The following is a 17,361-nucleotide window of genomic DNA, read 5'->3' on the forward strand; positions in this document are numbered from 1 at the left end:
CTGGTGCTACAGGCAGGTCTTTGGTTCTTTGATACGGTCTAGTTTTATAAGACTCCAGGCCTGACAGTAATACATGGGAAAGGTTTATCTCACAGGGGCAAAAGGGTTCTGGGACAGGAATCAGCAGGGCTCATTTGGAGACCTTTAAACTAGATCCGAAGGGGGAGGGGGTTGTAGCTGGGCTCGCACCAGTGGAGCAGCGCCCTAGCAGTGATGAAGACCGGGAGGCCTCCCACCCTCCTAGGGTGAAATCGGCGTGCTCAGCTCGCTCTCTGAAGTGCCTGTACACCAATGCATGTAGCATGGGGAATAAGCAGGAGGAGTTAGAAATCCATGTTCGGTCAGAAGATTTTGATCTGGTGGCACTTACAGAGACATGGTGGGACAGCTCACGTGACTGGAATGTGGCCATGGATGGGTATGTCCTGCTCAGGAAAGACAGGCCAGCAAGGCGCGGTGGCAGAGTTGCTCTTTGCATGAGAGAGCAACTACTTGTATTGAGTACTGTCCAGGGGTGGATGAGGAGCGATTTGAGTCTGTGGATGAGAATTAAGGGGCAGGCCGGCATGGGGGATAGTGTTGTGGGTGTCTATTACAGGCCACCAGATCAGGATGGGGAAGTTGGCGAGGCCTTCTACAGGCAGCCGGTAGCATCCTCATGAGCCCAGGCCCTGGTTATTGTGGGGGATTTTAACTACCCTGACATTTGCTGGAAGGCCTACTCAGCCAGCCATCCGCAGTCCAGGAGGTTCCTTCAGTGAGCTGATGATAACTTGCTGATGCAAATGGTGGATGTGCCAACTAGGAGAGGAGCACTGCTGGATCTTGTCCTCACTAACAGGGAGGGGCTGGCTGAAGCGGTGAAGGTTGAGGGCAGCCTTGGTTGCAGAGTCCATGAGGTGGTCGAGTTCAGGATTTCATGTGGCAGGAACAGAGTACTGAGCAGAATCGCAAACCTGGTCTTCAGTAGGGCCCACTTTGGCCTTTTCAAGCAGCTGCTAGGGGAAATCCCAAAAGACAAGGTACTTGAAGGAAAAGGGGCCCAAGACAGTTGGTTAGTGTTCAAGGACTGCTTCTTCTGAGCTCAAGATCAGAGCATCCCAACAGGTAAGAAGTCAGGAAAGAGAGCCAGGAGACCTGCATGGTTAAGCAGGGAACTGCTGGGCAAACTCAAGTGGAAGAGGAGAGTCTACAGATCATGGAAGGAGGGGCTGGCGACTTGGGAGGAATAAGCCTGTTGTCAGAGGATGTAGGGATGCAACTAGAAAGCTAAGGCCTCCTCAAAATTAAAACATGCAAGAGGGGTCAACGACAACAGAAAGGGCTTCTTCAAATACATTGCGGATAAACCTACCTCTAGAGGCAATGTAGGCCCAGAAATGAATGAGGTTGGTGCCCTGGTGACAGAAGATAAAGCGGAGTTACTGAATGCCTTCTTTGTCTCTGTCTGTATGCCAGAGGCTCTCCTAAGGAGCCCTGTACCCCTGAGGCCTCAGAGGAAGTTGAAATAAAGGAGTTTGCCTCGGCTGATGATGGCTGTGTTAAGGACAGGTTAAGCAAGCCAGACATCCATACGTCCATTGGTCCTGATGGGCTGCACCCGCAGGTGCAGACGGAGCAGGCAGAAGTCATTGCTAGTCCTCCTCTGGAGTGTTTCTAATACACCCAAGTCCCTCCTGGGCTGGAGACCCCAGAGTTGAGCTGAGAAGTTTCTCTGCCCCTGAGTGAGTAGGGTAAGGGTAGGCAAGAGGTATGGAGGGGACAGACCTGGCACAGCTTACAGCAAGAGCCCAGCGAGGCATTCCTTACCATACGACAAAACGCTCAGCAAGAAGATGAGGGTTGCAGGTTGCAAAATGAGCAATTCCTCAGAGCCTGGGTGGTCCTGGGTGTGCTGGTGGGAGGTGGGGAGTGACTGCCTTTGCTTCACTTGGGGGTTGGTTTCTTTCTCTTGTTTTTCCTTCAGTTCTCCCAGTGTCCATGTTTGACGTGTGAGGTTTTCCTCTCTCTTGACTTTCTGTTATTTGGCCCCTTTCCTGCTGAGGGGGGAGCAAGAGAGAGAATGAGTGGGGCTCAGCCACCAGCTGGGGTGAACTCACCATGTATTGCCTTCTCCTTGGCCTTGAGGGCATCCTCTACCCTCTAGGTTATGGGGGCATTGCGCTGCAGCAAAGGTCTCCCTTGGAGCACACAGTGCCCGGCTTGCAGCAGGCAGATGATATCTCATGCCATTGTCTTGGGATCCGAGAGAATCACAACGAGATATTACTCCTCCAGGGATATTCAGAGGGTGCAGAGCTGCTGGAGGGCAGCCTCGTGGTGCTGTCACTCTCTACCACCCTCAGTCCCCCTGTACTTTCCTCCCGCCAGCCTCCACCCCCAAGAAGACAACGGTGCCACACATCGTGCCGCCCGTGAGCACGGAGAAGACCACCCCAGCCACGTCTGCCAGCAGCACCTCCAAGACGTCCGTGCCCAGCGAGGCCAGCCCCGCCAGCAGCCCAGCAGTGCCACTGCCAAGGACGCCGCCTGCCCCCAGCAGCCCTCTCAGCACCAGGCTGCCATCTGCCGCCCCTTCCACAGCCTCCTCCCCGTCGCCCCCAAGCTCCCGGCCAAAGCCCACGCCTACGACCCTGAGGCCCAAGCCCTCTCCCCCGAGGACCAGTGCTCCCACAGAGTCGCCTGCGTCCTCCGCACCCTCCACAGCCAGAACCAGCCCGCTGCCCTCGGCTGCGTCCTCCCCCTTCTCAACTGTGTCCTCAGCAGCACCGAGCTCCTTGCACCCAGGTAAGGCTCCCTCCTGCCCCTTCCTCTTCTCTGCTTGCCATTTATTGGGAAGACAAATGCCACTATTCTTTATATCCCTCTTTACTCCCCCTTCATCTCAACATTTATCACTGACCCTGATGTCAAATGGTTTGGGAACAGCCCCTGGGTGAGTTTGGGCCCCCTGTGCTGGCTGTGTCCCCTCCCAGCTCCTTGTGCGCCCCCAGGCTCCTCACGGGCAGGGCAGCATCAGAAGCAAAGTCCTTGACTCTGTGTGAGCACTGCTCAGCAGCAGCTGAAATGTCAGCGTTTTCTCTACATTATGCCTATGCTATATCAAAAACACTTCACCACAGAGGCTATTTGATGAAAATGGAGTGTATCATAGCTGAAAAATATGACAGAGGGCCTCTCTCTTTCCCTCTCTGCTGTCCAACAAGTGGACAAGGATTAGAGAAGAGGTATGGAGGGGACAGAGCTTACCGCAAGAGCCCAGCGAGGCATTCCTTACCGTACAACAAAACGCTCAGCAAGAAGGTGATGGCTGCAGGTTTCAGAACGAGCCATTCCTCAGAGCCTGGGTGTGCTGGTGGGATGTGGGGAGTGATTGCCTTTGCTTCACTTCAGCATTGGTTTCTTTTCCTTGTTTTCTTTTTTCTTTAGTTCTTGCACCGTATGTGTTTTGATGAATGAGTTCTTCCTCCCTCTTGCTTTTTTTGTCAGCCCCCTTCCTCCTGAGGGGGAGCAAACGAGAGTGTGAGTAGGGCTTAGCAGGCTCTTGGGATGAAATCCTGATAGTGTGGTGTTGTGGTTTAACCCGGCCGGCAGCTAAGCACCACGCAGCCGTTCACTCACCCTCCCCTCCGTCTCAGGGATGGGGGAGAGAGTCAGAAACAAATGAAGCCTGTGGGATGAGATAAAGAAATTTTATTAGGACAGAAAAGAAAGGAAAAGTAATAACAGTGATAACAGTACTAGTACTAGTACCATGTACAAAGCAAGCGATGCAAAATGCAATTGCTCACTACCCGCAGACCGATGCCCAGCCTATCCCCGAGCAGCCGGTTCCCCCACACCGGCCAGCCCCCCACATAATTGTTCAGCATGACATCAGGTGGGATGGAAGACCCCTTTGGCCAGCTGGGGTCAGCTGGCCTGGGTCCGTCCCCTCCCAGCTCCTGCTGCACGCCCAGCCTGCCCGCTGGCAGGACGGTGAGAGAAACTGAAAAGTCCTTGGCTTGGTGTAAGCGCTGCTCTGCAACAATTAGAACACTGGTATGTTATCAACATTATTCCCATCCTAAATCCCAAACACAGCACCATACCAGCTACCAGGAAAATTAACTCTTTCCTAGCCAAAACTAGGACATATGGCTGTCATTTTGGCTCCTCTTCCAGAGAGAAGCAGAGGGTGCCGAGCTGCTGGAGGGCAGCCTTGGGGCGCTGTCCTTGTGCCACCCTTGTGGGGAGAAGCAGGATGGGGAGGGGAAGGGCAGCAGCCCCTGGCCTATCCCTCCCTCTTGCCCAGCGAGACTCGGGGCTGCACGCTCCTACCTTCCTTGCCTTTGGGTCCGTCCTGGGGCACCTGCCCAGGGAACAGCGCTCCTGCTCTGCCTGCCCCTCCTGCCCTGCCACCCTCAGTCCCCCTGTGCTTTCCTCCCGCCAGCCTCCACCCCCGAAAAGACAACGGTGCCACACATCGTGCCGCCCGTGAGCACAGAGAAGACCACCCCGGCCACGTCTGCCAGCAGCACCTCCAAGACGTCCGTGCCCAGCGAGGCCAGCCCCGCCAGCAGCCCAGCAGTGCCACTGCCAAGGACGCCGCCTGCCCCCAGCAGCCCTCTCAGCACCAGGCTGCCATCTGCCGCCCCTTCCACAGCCTCCTCCCCGTCGCCCCCAAGCTCCCGGCCAAAGCCCACGCCTACGACCCTGAGGCCCAAGCCCTCTCCCCCGAGGACCAGTGCTCCCACAGAGTCGCCTGCGTCCTCCGCACCCTCCACAGCCAGAACCAGCCCGCTGCCCTCGGCTGCGTCCTCCCCCTTCTCAACTGTGTCCTCAGCAGCACCGAGCTCCTCACACCCAGGTAAGGCTCCCTCCTGCCATTCCCTTTTGCCCTTCTCCCCTTCCCAGTTCTCACCTTTCTTTGTACAGGGAAATCCAAACCCCTTGACAGCTACCCTCTGTGCATGCTGCTTTTGGCATTGTCTCCCTGTGATCTGTGTCCCCTTTCCAAGTTCTTTATCCCAACTTTTGTTGCTCAGCCTGATGTCAAATGGTGTGGAACAGCCCCTGGGTGAGTTTGGGCCCCCTGTGCTGGCTGTGTCCCCTCCCAGCTCCTTGTGCACCCCCAGGCTCCTCACGGGCAGGGCAGCATCAGAATCACAGAATCATTAAGGTTGGAAGAGACCTCCAAATCGTCTGATCCAACCGTCCCGCTACCACCAACGTCACCCACCAAACCATGTCCCCAAGCACCACGTCCAACCTCTCCTTGAACAACCCCAGGGACGGTGACTCCACCTCCTCCCTGGGCAACCCGTTCCAATGCCTGACTGATCTTTCTGAGAAGAAATGGCTCCTCATTTCCAGCCTGAACCTCCCCTGGCGCAACTTGAGGCCTTTCCCTCTAGTCCTGTCACTGGTTATGTGCAAGAAGAGGCCGACCCCCAGCTCCCCACAGCTTCCTGTCAGGCAGTTGCAGAGAGCAATGAGGTCTCCCCTGAGCCTCCTCTTCCCCAGACTAAACAACCCCAGTGCCCTCAGCCGCTCCTCACAGGACTTGTGTTCCAGGCCCTTCACCAGCTTCACAGCCCTGCTCTGGACACGCTCCAGGGCCTCGATGTCCTTGTAGTGAGGGGCCCAAAGCTGAAGACAGCACTCGGGGTGCAGCCTCACCAGAGCTGAGTACAGGGGGACGATCACCTCCCTGGTCCTGCTGGCTGCACTAGTCCTGACACAAGGCAGGATGCCACTGGTCTTCTTGGCCACCTGGGCACACTGCTGGCTCGTGTTCAGGCGAGCATCAACCAGCACCCCGAGATCCTTTCCCCCTGCACAGCTTTGCAGCCACTCTGCCCCAAGCCTGTAGCACTGCATGGGGTTGGTGTGGCCAAAGTGCAGGACCCGGCACTTGGCCATGTTGAACCTCATCCCGTTGGCCTCTGCCCATCGATCCATCCTGCCCAGGTCCCTCTGCAGGCCCTTCCTACCCTCCGGCAGATGGACACTGCCCCCCAACTTGGTGTCATCTGCAAACCTACTGAGGGTGCACTCAATTCCCTCATCCAAGTCATCAATAAAGATAATAAAGAGGCTTGCAGCAGGCAGATGATATCCCATACCATTGTCTTGGACCCCAAGAGAAACACAATGAGATGCTGCCCTTCCATGGAGACTCAGAGGGTGCTGAGCTGCTGGAGGGCAGCCCTGGGGCACTGTCACCCTCTGCCACCCTCAGTCCCCCTGTGCTTTCTTCCCGCCAGCCTCCACCCCCAAGAAGACAACGGTGCCACACATCGTGCCGCCTGTGAGCACGGAGAAGACCACCCCAGCCACGTCTGCCAGCAGCACCTCCAAGACGTCCGTGCCCAGCGAGGCCAGCCCCGCCAGCAGCCCAGCAGTGCCACTGCCAAGGACGCCGCCTGCCCCCAGCAGCCCTCTCAGCACCAGGCTGCCATCTGCCGCCCCTTCCACAGCCTCCTCCCCGTCGCCCCCAAGCTCCCGGCCAAAGCCCACGCCTACGACCCTGAGGCCCAAGCCCTCTCCCCCGAGGACCAGTGCTCCCACAGAGTCGCCTGCGTCCTCCGCACCCTCCACAGCCAGAACCAGCCCGCTGCCCTCGGCTGCATCCTCCCCCTTCTCAACTGTGTCCTCAACAGCGCCAAGCTCCTCGCACCCAGGTAAGGCTCCCTCCTGCCCCTTCCTCTTCTCTGCTTGCCATTTATTGGGAAGACAAATGCCACTATTCTTTATATCCCTCTTTACTGCCCCTTCATCTCAACATTTATCACTGACCCTGATGTCAAATGGTTTGGGAACAGCCCCTGGGTGAGTTTGGGCCCCCTGTGCTGGCTGTGTCCCCTCCCAGCTCCTTGTGCGCCCCCAGGCTCCTCACAGGCAGGGCAGCATCAGAAGCAGAGAAGTCCTTGACTCTGTGTGAGCACTGCTCAGCAGCAACAGAAATGTCAGCGTTTTCTCTACATTATGCCCATCTTATATGAAGAACACATCACCACAGAGGCCCTTGTTGATGAAAATTAACGGTATCACAGCTGAAAAACAGTGCAAAGGCCTTCTCTGCTTCTCTCTCGTGCATTCATAGAGTATTTGGGACAGGAAGGATCCTTCAAGATCACCTAATCCGAACCCCCTGCCATGGGCAGGGACACCTCCCACTAGACCAAGTTGCTCCAATCCCCATGCCAGCCAGCCTTAAGCACTTCCAGGGATGGGGCATCCCCAGCTTTTCACGGAATCACAGAATGGGTGAGGTCGGAAGGGAGCTCTGGAGGGCACCCAGTCCAACCTGCCCTGCTCAGCAGGGTCACCCAGAGCACTTGGCACAGGATTGCATCCAGGTGGTTCTGAATATCTCCAGAGCAACCTGGCTGGGCAACCGGTTCCCACGTTCACCCTTTGTTCACCAACCTTTTCACCCTCTCAGTACAGAAGTGTGTTCTCGTATTCAGCTGGAGTGTCCCGTGGTTCAGTTTGTGCCCGTTGCCTCTTGTCCTGTCACTGGACACCACTGAAAAGAGCCTGGTCCCAACCTCTTGACACCCTCCCTTCTGGTGTTTACACACCCCAGTAAGCTCCCTCTCAGCCTTCTCTTCTCCACACTACACAGTCCAGGCTCTCACAGACCCTCCTTGCAGGACAGATGCTGCAGTCCCCTCCTCACCTTAGCAGCCCCCTCTGTTGGACTCAATCCAGGAGCTCCATGGCCTGCAGCGAGTTGCCCTTTCTGGGCAACCTGTTCCAGTGCCACACTCAGAGTAAAGACTCTTCCAAATAATCTAAGTTCATATTTAACTTTTTTTTTTTTTTTAAAACAATTCTTCTTTGTCCTATCACTCGACTCCCTGACAAAGAGTCCCTCTCCAGCTTTCCTGCAGCCCCCTTTAGGTACTATAAGGCCACAATAGGGTCTCCCCAGAGCCTTCTCTTCTCCAGGCTGAGCAACCCCAGCTCCCTCAGCCTGTCTTCATAGGAGAGGTGCTCTAGCTCTCCGGGCATCCTTACGGCCCTCCTCTGGAGTTGTTCTAATACACCCAAGTCCCTCCTGGGCTGGAGACCCCAGAGTTGAGCTGAGAAGTTTCTCTGCCCCTGAGTGAGTAGGGTAAGGGTAGGCAAGAGGTATGGAGGGGACAGACCTGGCACAGCTTACAGCAAGAGCCCAGCGAGGCATTCCTTACCATACGACAAAATGCTCAGCAAGACGATGAGGGTTGCACGGTTCAGAATGAGCCATTCCTCAGAGCCTGGGTGGTCCTGGGTGTGCTGGTGGGAGGTGGGGAGTGATTGCCTTTGCTTCACTTGGGGCTTGGTTTCTTTTTCTTATTTTTCCTTCCGTTCTTGCACCGTCTGTGTTTTGACGCTTGAGTTTTTCCTCTCTTTTGCCTTTCCACTTGTTGGCTCTTTTCCGAATGAAGTGGGAATAAGAGAGAATGAGTGGGGCTTAGCAGACATTTAGGATCAAATCATGAGAGTATGACCTTCATTTTAGCTCTTCTTCCAGGCAGTACCAGAGGGTGCTGAGCTGCTGGATGGCAGCCCTGGGGCGCTGTCACGCTCTGCCACCCTCAGTCCCCCTGTGCTTTCCTCCCGCCAGCCTCCACCCCCGAAAAGACAACGGTGCCACACATCGTGCCGCCCGTGAGCACGGAGAAGACCACCCCGGCCACGTCTGCCAGCAGCACCTCCAAGACGTCCGTGCCCAGCGAGGCCAGCCCCGCCAGCAGCCCAGCAGTGCCACTGCCAAGGACGCCGCCTGCCCCCAGCAGCCCTCTCAGCACCAGGCTGCCATCTGCCGCCCCTTCCACAGCCTCCTCCCCGTCGCCCCCAAGCTCCCGGCCAAAGCCCACGCCTACGACCCTGAGGCCCAAGCCCTCTCCCCCGAGGACCAGTGCTCCCACAGAGTCGCCTGCGTCCTCCGCACCCTCCACAGCCAAAACCAGCCCGCTGCCCTCGGCTGCGTCCTCCCCCTTCTCAACTGTGTCCTCAGCAGCGCCAAGCTCCTCGCACCCAGGTAAGGCTCCCTCCTTCCTTCCCTCTGCTCCACGTGCCCTTTATTGGGAAGACAAATGCCACTATTCTTTATATCCTTCTTTACTCCCCCTTCATCTCAACATTTATCACTGACCCTGACGTCAAATGGTTTGGAACAGCCCCTGGGTGAGTTTGGGCCCCCCGGTGCTGGCTGTGTCCCCTCCCAGCTCCTTGTGCACCCCCAGGCTCCTCATGGGCAGGGCAGCATCAGAAGCAGAGGAGTCCTTGACTCTGTGTGAGCACTGCTCAGCAGCAGCTGAAATGTCAGCGTTTTCTCTACATTATGCCTATGCTATATCAAACACAGAGGCTACGTGATGACAATAAACTGTATCACAGCTGAAAAATATGACAGAGGCCCTGTCTCTTTCTTGGCCCCTCAGCGAGTAGGCTCGAGGTGTGCATGAGGTATGGAGGGGACAGAGCTGGCAGAGCTTACCGCAAGAGCCCAGCGAGGTATTCCTTACCGTACAACAAAATGCTCAGCAAGAAGGTGATGGCTGCAGGTTTCAGAACGAGCCACTCCTCAGAGCCTGGGTGTGCTGGTGGGAGGTGGGGAGTGATTGACTTTGCTTCACTTCAGCATTGGTTTCTTTTCCTTGTATTTTTTTTTTTCTTTAGTTCTTGCACCGTATGTGTTTTGATGAATGAGTTCTTCCTCCCTCTTGCTTTTTTTGTCAGCCCTTTTCCTCCTGAGGGGGAGCGAACAAGAGTATGAGTAGGGCTTAGCAGGCTCTTGGGATGAAATCCTGATAGTGTGGTGTTGTGGTTTAACCCGGCCGGCAGCTAAGCACCACGCAGCCGTTCACTCACCCTCCCCTCCGTCTCAGGGATGGGGGAGAGAGTCAGAAACAAATGAAGCCTGTGGGATGAGATAAAGAAATTTTATTAGGACAGAAAAGAAGGGAAAAGTAATAACAGTGATAATAGTACTAGTACTAGTACTGTGTACAAAGCAAGTGATGCAAAATGCAATTGCTCACTACCCGCAGACCGATGCCCAGCCTATCCCCGAGCAGCCGGTTCCCCCACACCGGCCAGCCCCCCACATAATTGTTCAGCATGACATCAGGTGGGATGGAAGACCCCTTTGGCCAGCTGGGGTCAGCTGGCCTGGGTCCGTCCCCTCCCAGCTCCTGCTGCACGCCCAGCCTGCCCGCTGGCAGGACAGTGAGAGAAGCTGAGAAGTCCTTGGCTTGGTGTAAGCGCTGCTCTGCAACAATGAAAACACTGGTATGTTATCAACATTATTCCCATCCTAAATCCCAAACACAGCACCATACCAGCTACCAGGAAAATTAACTCTTTCCTAGCCAAAACTAGGACATATGGCTGTCATTTTGGCTCCTCTTCCAGACAGAAGCAGAGGGTGCCGAGCTGCTGGAGGACAGCCTTGGGGCACTGTCCTTGTGCCACCCTTGTGGGGAGAAGCAGGATGGGGAGGGGAAGGGCAGCAGCCCCTGGCCTATCCCTCCCTCTTGCCCAGCGAGACTCGGGGCTGCACGCTCCTACCTTCCTTGCCTTTGGGTCCGTCCTGGGGCACCTGCCCAGGGAACAGCGCTCCTGCTCTGCCTGCCCCTCCTGCCCTGCCACCCTCAGTCCCCCTGTGCTTTCCTCCCGCCAGCCTCCACCCCCAAGAAGACAACGGTGCCACACGTCGTGCCGCCCGTGAGCACGGAGAAGACCACCCCGGCCACGTCTGCCAGCAGCACCTCCAAGACGTCCGTGCCTAGCGAGGCCAGCCCCGCCAGCAGCCCAGCAGTGCCACTGCCAAGGACGCCGCCTGCCCCCAGCAGCCCTCTCAGCACCAGGCTGCCATCTGCCGCCCCTTCCACAGCCTCCTCCCCGTCGCCCCCAAGCTCCCGGCCAAAGCCCACGCCTACGACCCTGAGGCCCAAGCCCTCTCCCTCGAGGACCAGTGCTCCCACAGAGTCGCCTGCGTCCTCCGCACCCTCCACAGCCAAAACCAGCCCGCTGCCCTCGGCTGCGTCCTCCCCCTTCTCAGCTGTGTCCTCAGCAGCGCCGAGCTCCTCACACCCAGGTAAGGCTCCCTCCTGCCCTTCCCCCTGCTCTGCCTGCCCTTCCCAGTTCTCACCTTTCTTTGTACAGGGAATTGCGAACCCCTTGACAGCCACCCTCTGTGCCTGCTGCTTTTGGCATTGTCTCCCTGCAATCTGTGTCCCCTTTTTCAAGTCCTTTATCCCAACTTTTTTTGGTCAGCTTGATATCAAATGGTGTGGAATAGCTCGTGTGAATTTTGGCCACCTGCAGAATAAGGATTACTGTATCCTGGAATCCTAGAATTATCCAGGTTGGAAAAGACCTGAAAAATGATCTAATCCAACCTTTAACCTGGTACTGACAAATACACCACTAAACCATGCTACTACCTTCTACATGTACAGGTGTCTGGACGACTTCCCCTGACGGTGACTCCGCTTCCCTGGGCAGTCCGTTCCAGTGCCAAATAATTCTTTCCATAAAGAAATTTCTCCTAATACCCAATCTTAACCTCCTGTGGTACACCTTGTGGCCATTTCCCCTCATCTCATCACTTGGTGCTTGGGAGAAGAGCTCGATCCACATCTCGCTACAACCTCCTTTAAGGTCATTGTAGCGTGGTATAAGGTCTTCTCTGAGCCTCCTTTTCTTCAGGCTAAACAACCTCAGCTCTCTCAGCAGCTCCTCATAGGACCTGTACTCCAGGCCCCTCACCAGCTTTGTAGCCCTTCTCTGGACACTCTCCAGGCCCTCAATGTCCTTCTTGGAGTGAGGGGCCCAAAACTGAACACAGTAATCGAGGTGCGGCCTCAACCACAGCCGAGTACAGGGGGCAGTCACTTCCTTTGCCCTGCTGGCCACGCTGTTTCTGACACAAGCCAGGATGCCGTTGGCCTTCTTGGCCACCTGAGCCCACCGCTGGTATCATTCAGCCAGCTGTTGAACAATCCCCCCGGGTCTCTTCCCACTGGCATCTTTCCAGCCACTCTGCCCCCAGCCTGTAGCGCTGCTTGGGGTTGTTGTGCCCCAAGTGTAGGACCCGGCCCTTGCCCTTGTTGAACCTCACCTCGTTGGCCTCAGCCCATTGGCCCAGCCTGTCCTGATCCCTCCAGATCCCTCCTACCCTTGAGCAGATCAACACTTGCACCTAACTTGGTGTCGTCTGCAACCTGAGGGTGCACTCTATCCCCTCATCCAGATCACTGACCTTAAAGAGAACTGGCCCCAGTGCTGAGCCCTGGGGACACCACTTGTGACTGGCCACCAACTGGATTTACCTCCATTTACCACAACTCTTTGGGCCCGACTCTTTTAACCCATCGAAGCGTATACCCATCCAGGTCTTGGAATGCCAGATTCTTCAGGAGAAGGCAGTGGGAAACGGTGTCAAAAGCCTTCCTGAAGTCTAGGTAGACCACATCCCTCATCCACTGAGCACTTCAACTTGTAGAAGGAGATCAGGTTCATCAAGCAGGACCTGCCTTTGGTAAACCCATGCTGGCAGGGCCTGATCACCTGGGTGTCCTGCAAGTGCTGTGTGATGGCACTCCAGATAATCTGCTCCACAAGCTCCCCCAGCACCAAGGTCACACTGACGGGCCTGTAGTTCCCCGGGTCCTCCTTCCAGCCCTTCTCGGAGCTGGGCGTCCCATTTGCTAGCCGCTGGTCAACGGGGCTGTCCCCTGGTAGCCAGGAGTGCTGGTAACTGATGGAAAGTGGCTTGGGGAGCACTTCTGCCAGGTCCCTAAGTACCCTTGGGGTGATCCCATCTGGCCCCAGAGACTTGAGGACATCTAAAAGTGGAGCAGAAGGTCGCTGAGCATTTCCTCGTGGAGTCTGAGGGGTCCGTTCTGCTCCCCGTCTCTAAAAACCACCTCAGGGGGCTGAGAACCTGTGGAACAACTGGGTTGAGTTGTTCAAAAGCAGAGAAGTCCTGGACTGTGAGTGAGCACTGCTCAGCAACACCTCAAACATCAATGTTTTCTCAACATTATGCACATCCGAAATCGAAAACACATCACCATAGACAATACTGTGATGAAAACGGAGTGTATCACAGCTGAAAACCATGAAAAGACCTTCTCTCTTTCTGTCTGCTCCCCAGCAAGTGGGCTCGGGGTGCGCATGAGGTATGGAGGGGACAGACCTGGCACAGCTTACAGCAAGAGCCCAGCGAGGCATTCCTTACCATACGACAAAACGCTCAGCAAGAAGATGAGGGCGGCAGGTTTTAGAATGAGCCCATTCCTCAGAGCCTGGGTGGTCCTGGGTGTGCTAGTGGGCGTTAGGGAATGATTGCCTTTGCTTCACTTTGGTGTTGGTTTCTTTTTCTTTTTTTTTTTTTTCTCTTCAGTACTTGCACCGTCCATGTTTTTAAACGAGGTTTTCCTCCCTCTTCCTTTCTGGTTGTCAGCCCCCTTCCTGCTGAAGGGGAGCAAACAAGAGCGTAAGTTGGGCTTAGCAGGCTCTTGGGATGAAATAATGATAGTATGGCCTTCATTTTAGCTCCTTTTCCAGGCAGTACCAGAGGGTGCTGAGCTGCTGGACGGCAGCCCTGGGGTGCTGTCACCCTCTGCCACCCTCAGTCCCCCTGTGCTTTCCTCCTGCCAGCCTCCACCCCCAAGAAGACAACGGTGCCACACGTCGTGCCGCCCGTGAGCACGGAGAAGACCACCCCGGCCACGTCTGCCAGCAGCACCTCCAAGACGTCCGTGCCCAGCGAGGCCAGCCCCGCCAGCAGCCCAGCAGTGCCACTGCCAAGGACGCCGCCTGCCCCCAGCAGCCCTCTCAGCACCAGGCTGCCATCTGCCGCCCCTTCCACAGCCTCCTCCCCGTCGCCCCCAAGCTCCCGGCCAAAGCCCACGCCTACGACCCTGAGGCCCAAGCCCTCTCCCCTGAGGACCAGTGCTCCCACAGAGTCGCCTGCGTCCTCCGCGCCCTCCACAGCCAAAACCAGCCCGCTGCCCTCGGCTGCGTCCTCCCCCTTCTCAACTGTGTCCTCAGCAGCGCCGAGCTCCTCGCACCCAGGTAAGGCTCCCTCCTTTCTTCCCTCTGCTCCACGTGCCCTTTATTAGGAAGACAAATGCCACGGTTCTTTATATCCCTCTTTACTCCCCCTTCATCTCAACATTTATCGCTCACCCTGATGTCAAATGGTTTGGAACAGCCCCTGGGTGAATTTGGGCCCCCTGTGCTGGCTGCGTCCCCTCCCAGCTCCTTGTGCACTCCCAGGCTCCTCGCTGGCAGGGCAGCATCAGAAACAGAGGAGTCCTTGACTCGGTGTGAGCACTGCTCAGCAGCAGCTGAAATGTCAACGTTTTCTCTACATTGTGGACATCTGAAATCGGAAACACATCACCATAGATGATAATGTGATGAAAACGGAGTGTATCACAGCTGAAAACCAAGACAAAGACCTTCTCTGTTTCTCTGTCTGTTCCCCAGCAAGTGGGCTCGGGGTGAACGTGAAGTAGGGAGGGGACAGACCTGGCACAGCTTACAGCAAGAGCCCAGCGAGGCATTCCTTACCGTACAACAAAACGCTCAGCAAGACGATGAGGGTTGCAGGTTGCAGAATGAGCCATTCCTCAGAGCCTGGGTGGTCCTGGGTGTGCTGGTGGGAGGTGGGGAGGGATGGCCTTTGCTTGAGTTGGGGCTTGGTTTCTTTTTCTTATTTTTCCTTCCGTTCTTGCACCGTCTGTGTTTTGATGCTTGAGTTTTTCCTCTCTTTTACCTTTCCCGTTGTCGGCCCTTTCCGTATGAAGTGGGAATGAGAGAGAATGAGTGGGGCTTAGCAGACATTTAGGATCAAATCATGAGAGTATGACCTTCATTTTAGCTCCTCTTCCAGGCAGTACCAGAGGGTGCTGAGCTGCTGGATGGCAGCCCTGGGGCGCTGTCACCCTCTGCCACCCTCAGTCCCCCTGTGCTTTCCTCCCGCCAGCCTCCACCCCCGAAAAGACAACGGTGCCACACATCGTGCCGCCCGTGAGCACGGAGAAGACCACCCCGGCCACGTCTGCCAGCAGCACCTCCAAGACGTCCGTGCCCAGCGAGGCCAGCCCCGCCAGCAGCCCAGCAGTGCCACTGCCAAGGACGCCGCCTGCCCCCAGCAGCCCTCTCAGCACCAGGCTGCCATCTGCCGCCCCTTCCACAGCCTCCTCCCCGTCGCCCCCAAGCTCCCGGCCAAAGCCCACGCCTACGACCCTGAGGCCCAAGCCCTCTCCCCCGAGGACCAGTGCTCCCACAGAGTCGCCTGCGTCCTCCGCACCCTCCACAGCCAGAACCAGCCCGCTGCCCTCGGCTGCGTCCTCCCCCTTCTCAACTGTGTCCTCAGCAGCACCGAGCTCCTCACACCCAGGTAAGGTTCCCTCCTGCCATTCCTTCTGCTCTGCCTGCCCTTCCCAGTTCTCACCTTTATTACTATGATAAAATACAAACCCCTTGGTCGCCACCTGCCATGTCCGCTGCTTTTGGCATTTTCTCCCTCCGACCTGTGTCCTCTTTCCAAGATCTTTATCCCAACTTTTGTTGCTGAGCCTGATGTCAAACGGTGTGGAACAGTCCCTAGGTGAGTTTGGGCCACCCATGCTGGATGTGTTCCTTCCCCGCTCCCTCTGCACCCCCAGACTCCTCACTGGCAGGGCAGCATCAGAAGCAGAGAAGTCCTTGACTCCATGAGCACTGCTCAGCCACACCTCAAACTTCAGTGTTTTCTAAATATTGTGCCCATCTTAAATTAATAACACATCCCCATAAAATGCTATTACGATGAAAATTAATGTTATTGTGGCTGTAAAGCATGACAAAGACTTTTGTTATTTCTGTCATCTCTCGAGCAAGGGGGCAAGGGTTGGAGAAGAGGTAGGGAGGGGACAGACCTGGCACAGCTTACAGCAAGAGCCCAGCGAGGCATTCCTTACCGTACAACAAAACGCTCAGCAAGAAGATGAGGGTGGCAGGGTTCAGAACGAGCCATTCCTCAGAGCCTGGGTGGTCCCGGGTGTGCTGGTGGGAGGTGGGGAGTGATTGCCTTTGCTTGACTTGGGGGTTATTTTATTTTTCTTCAGGTCTTGCACTGCCTGCATTTTGATGCATGAGTGTTTTCTCTCTCTTACCCTTCTGGATGTTTTCCAGTTTCTTCCTGAGGATGAGCAAGTGAGGGGCTTAATGGGACTTAGTATTCAGCTGGAGTGAACTCACCTTAGGCTGGCCTTCGTTTTGGTTCTTCTTCCAGACAGAAGCAGAGGGTGCCGAGCTGCTGGAGGGCAGCCTTGGGGCACTGTCCTTGTGCCACCCTTGTGGGGAGAAGCAGGATGGGGAGGGGAAGGGCAGCAGCCCCTGGCCTATCCCTCCCTCTTGCCCAGCGAGACTCAGGGCTGCACGCTCCTACCTTCCTTGCCTTTGGGTCTGTCCTGGGGCACCTGCCCAGGGAACAGCGCTCCTGCTCTGCCTGCCCCTCCTGCCCTGCCACCCTCAGTCCCCCTGTACTTTCCTCCCGCCAGCCTCCACCCCCAAGAAGACAACGGTGCCACACGTCGTGCCGCCCGTGAGCACGGAGAAGACCACCCCGGCCACGTCTGCCAGCAGCACCTCCAAGACGTCCGTGCCCAGCGAGGCCAGCCCCGCCAGCAGCCCAGCAGTGCCACTGCCAAGGACGCCGCCTGCCCCCAGCAGCCCTCTCAGCACCAGGCTGCCATCTGCCGCCCCTTCCACAGCCTCCTCCCCATCGTCCCCAACAAAGCCCATGCCTACGACCTTCATTCCCACTTTTACCTCCTCTGAGAGTACCACTTATTCCTCCCCCTCACCAAACACCACAGTTTCTTTTACTCCACGTGGTGAAACATTTTCAGTAGCACTTCCAACTTCTGTGTCTTCCAAATCCACTCCAGTTGTGATCCCAAGTGCGTTACCTACAACAACTGCGTTTGCTCCCAGTTTTGTTACCACTGCTTCTACAGAGATCCCTTCCATTGAGCAGACTTCTATCCGAACAACTACACTAACAACCAGGCGTACCACATCTTCTCTTTCTGTTACTTCTGAACTTTCAACATCCTTTTCTTCTGTTAGACCAGCTGCAGTACCACAAGGTAAAGTGTTTCTTTAGTTTATCCTGCTTTGTTGCTTAGTACATCTTTCGTTTCATACGTATTAATTTTTGAGACATTACATATTCTTTTGCTATGTCACATTTTGCTTGTACACATTGACTGTATCTTTCACTTTTATCATTACTGCGTTTTGTTTTTTAATACATATAGTCGTGTCGGTGTCTTTGTTTTCGTAACAGCAGCTTCCTGCAATGTTTTGATGCATACACTA

At 55.9% G+C, this 17,361-nt stretch overlaps 1 protein-coding gene across 1 annotated transcript in view; it reads left to right on the forward strand.

Annotated features, from left to right (window-relative positions):
• The window catches only part of MUC6 (mucin 6, oligomeric mucus/gel-forming), an 82,113-nt gene that overhangs the window by 58,548 nt on the left and 6,204 nt on the right, over window positions 1-17,361 (forward strand). The window contains exons 41-48 of the mRNA XM_080593831.1: window positions 2,371-2,787; window positions 4,433-4,849; window positions 6,249-6,665; window positions 8,597-9,013; window positions 10,658-11,074; window positions 13,645-14,061; window positions 14,978-15,394; window positions 16,539-17,129. Of these exons, the coding sequence (XP_080449957.1) occupies window positions 2,371-2,787; window positions 4,433-4,849; window positions 6,249-6,665; window positions 8,597-9,013; window positions 10,658-11,074; window positions 13,645-14,061; window positions 14,978-15,394; window positions 16,539-17,129 (3,510 nt within the window). The remainder of the gene's footprint in view (window positions 1-2,370; window positions 2,788-4,432; window positions 4,850-6,248; window positions 6,666-8,596; window positions 9,014-10,657; window positions 11,075-13,644; window positions 14,062-14,977; window positions 15,395-16,538; window positions 17,130-17,361) is intronic.

This window comes from Anser brachyrhynchus (assembly GCF_964034855.1).
Source record: "Anser brachyrhynchus genome assembly, chromosome: 5".
NCBI lineage: Eukaryota > Metazoa > Chordata > Aves > Anseriformes > Anatidae > Anser > Anser brachyrhynchus.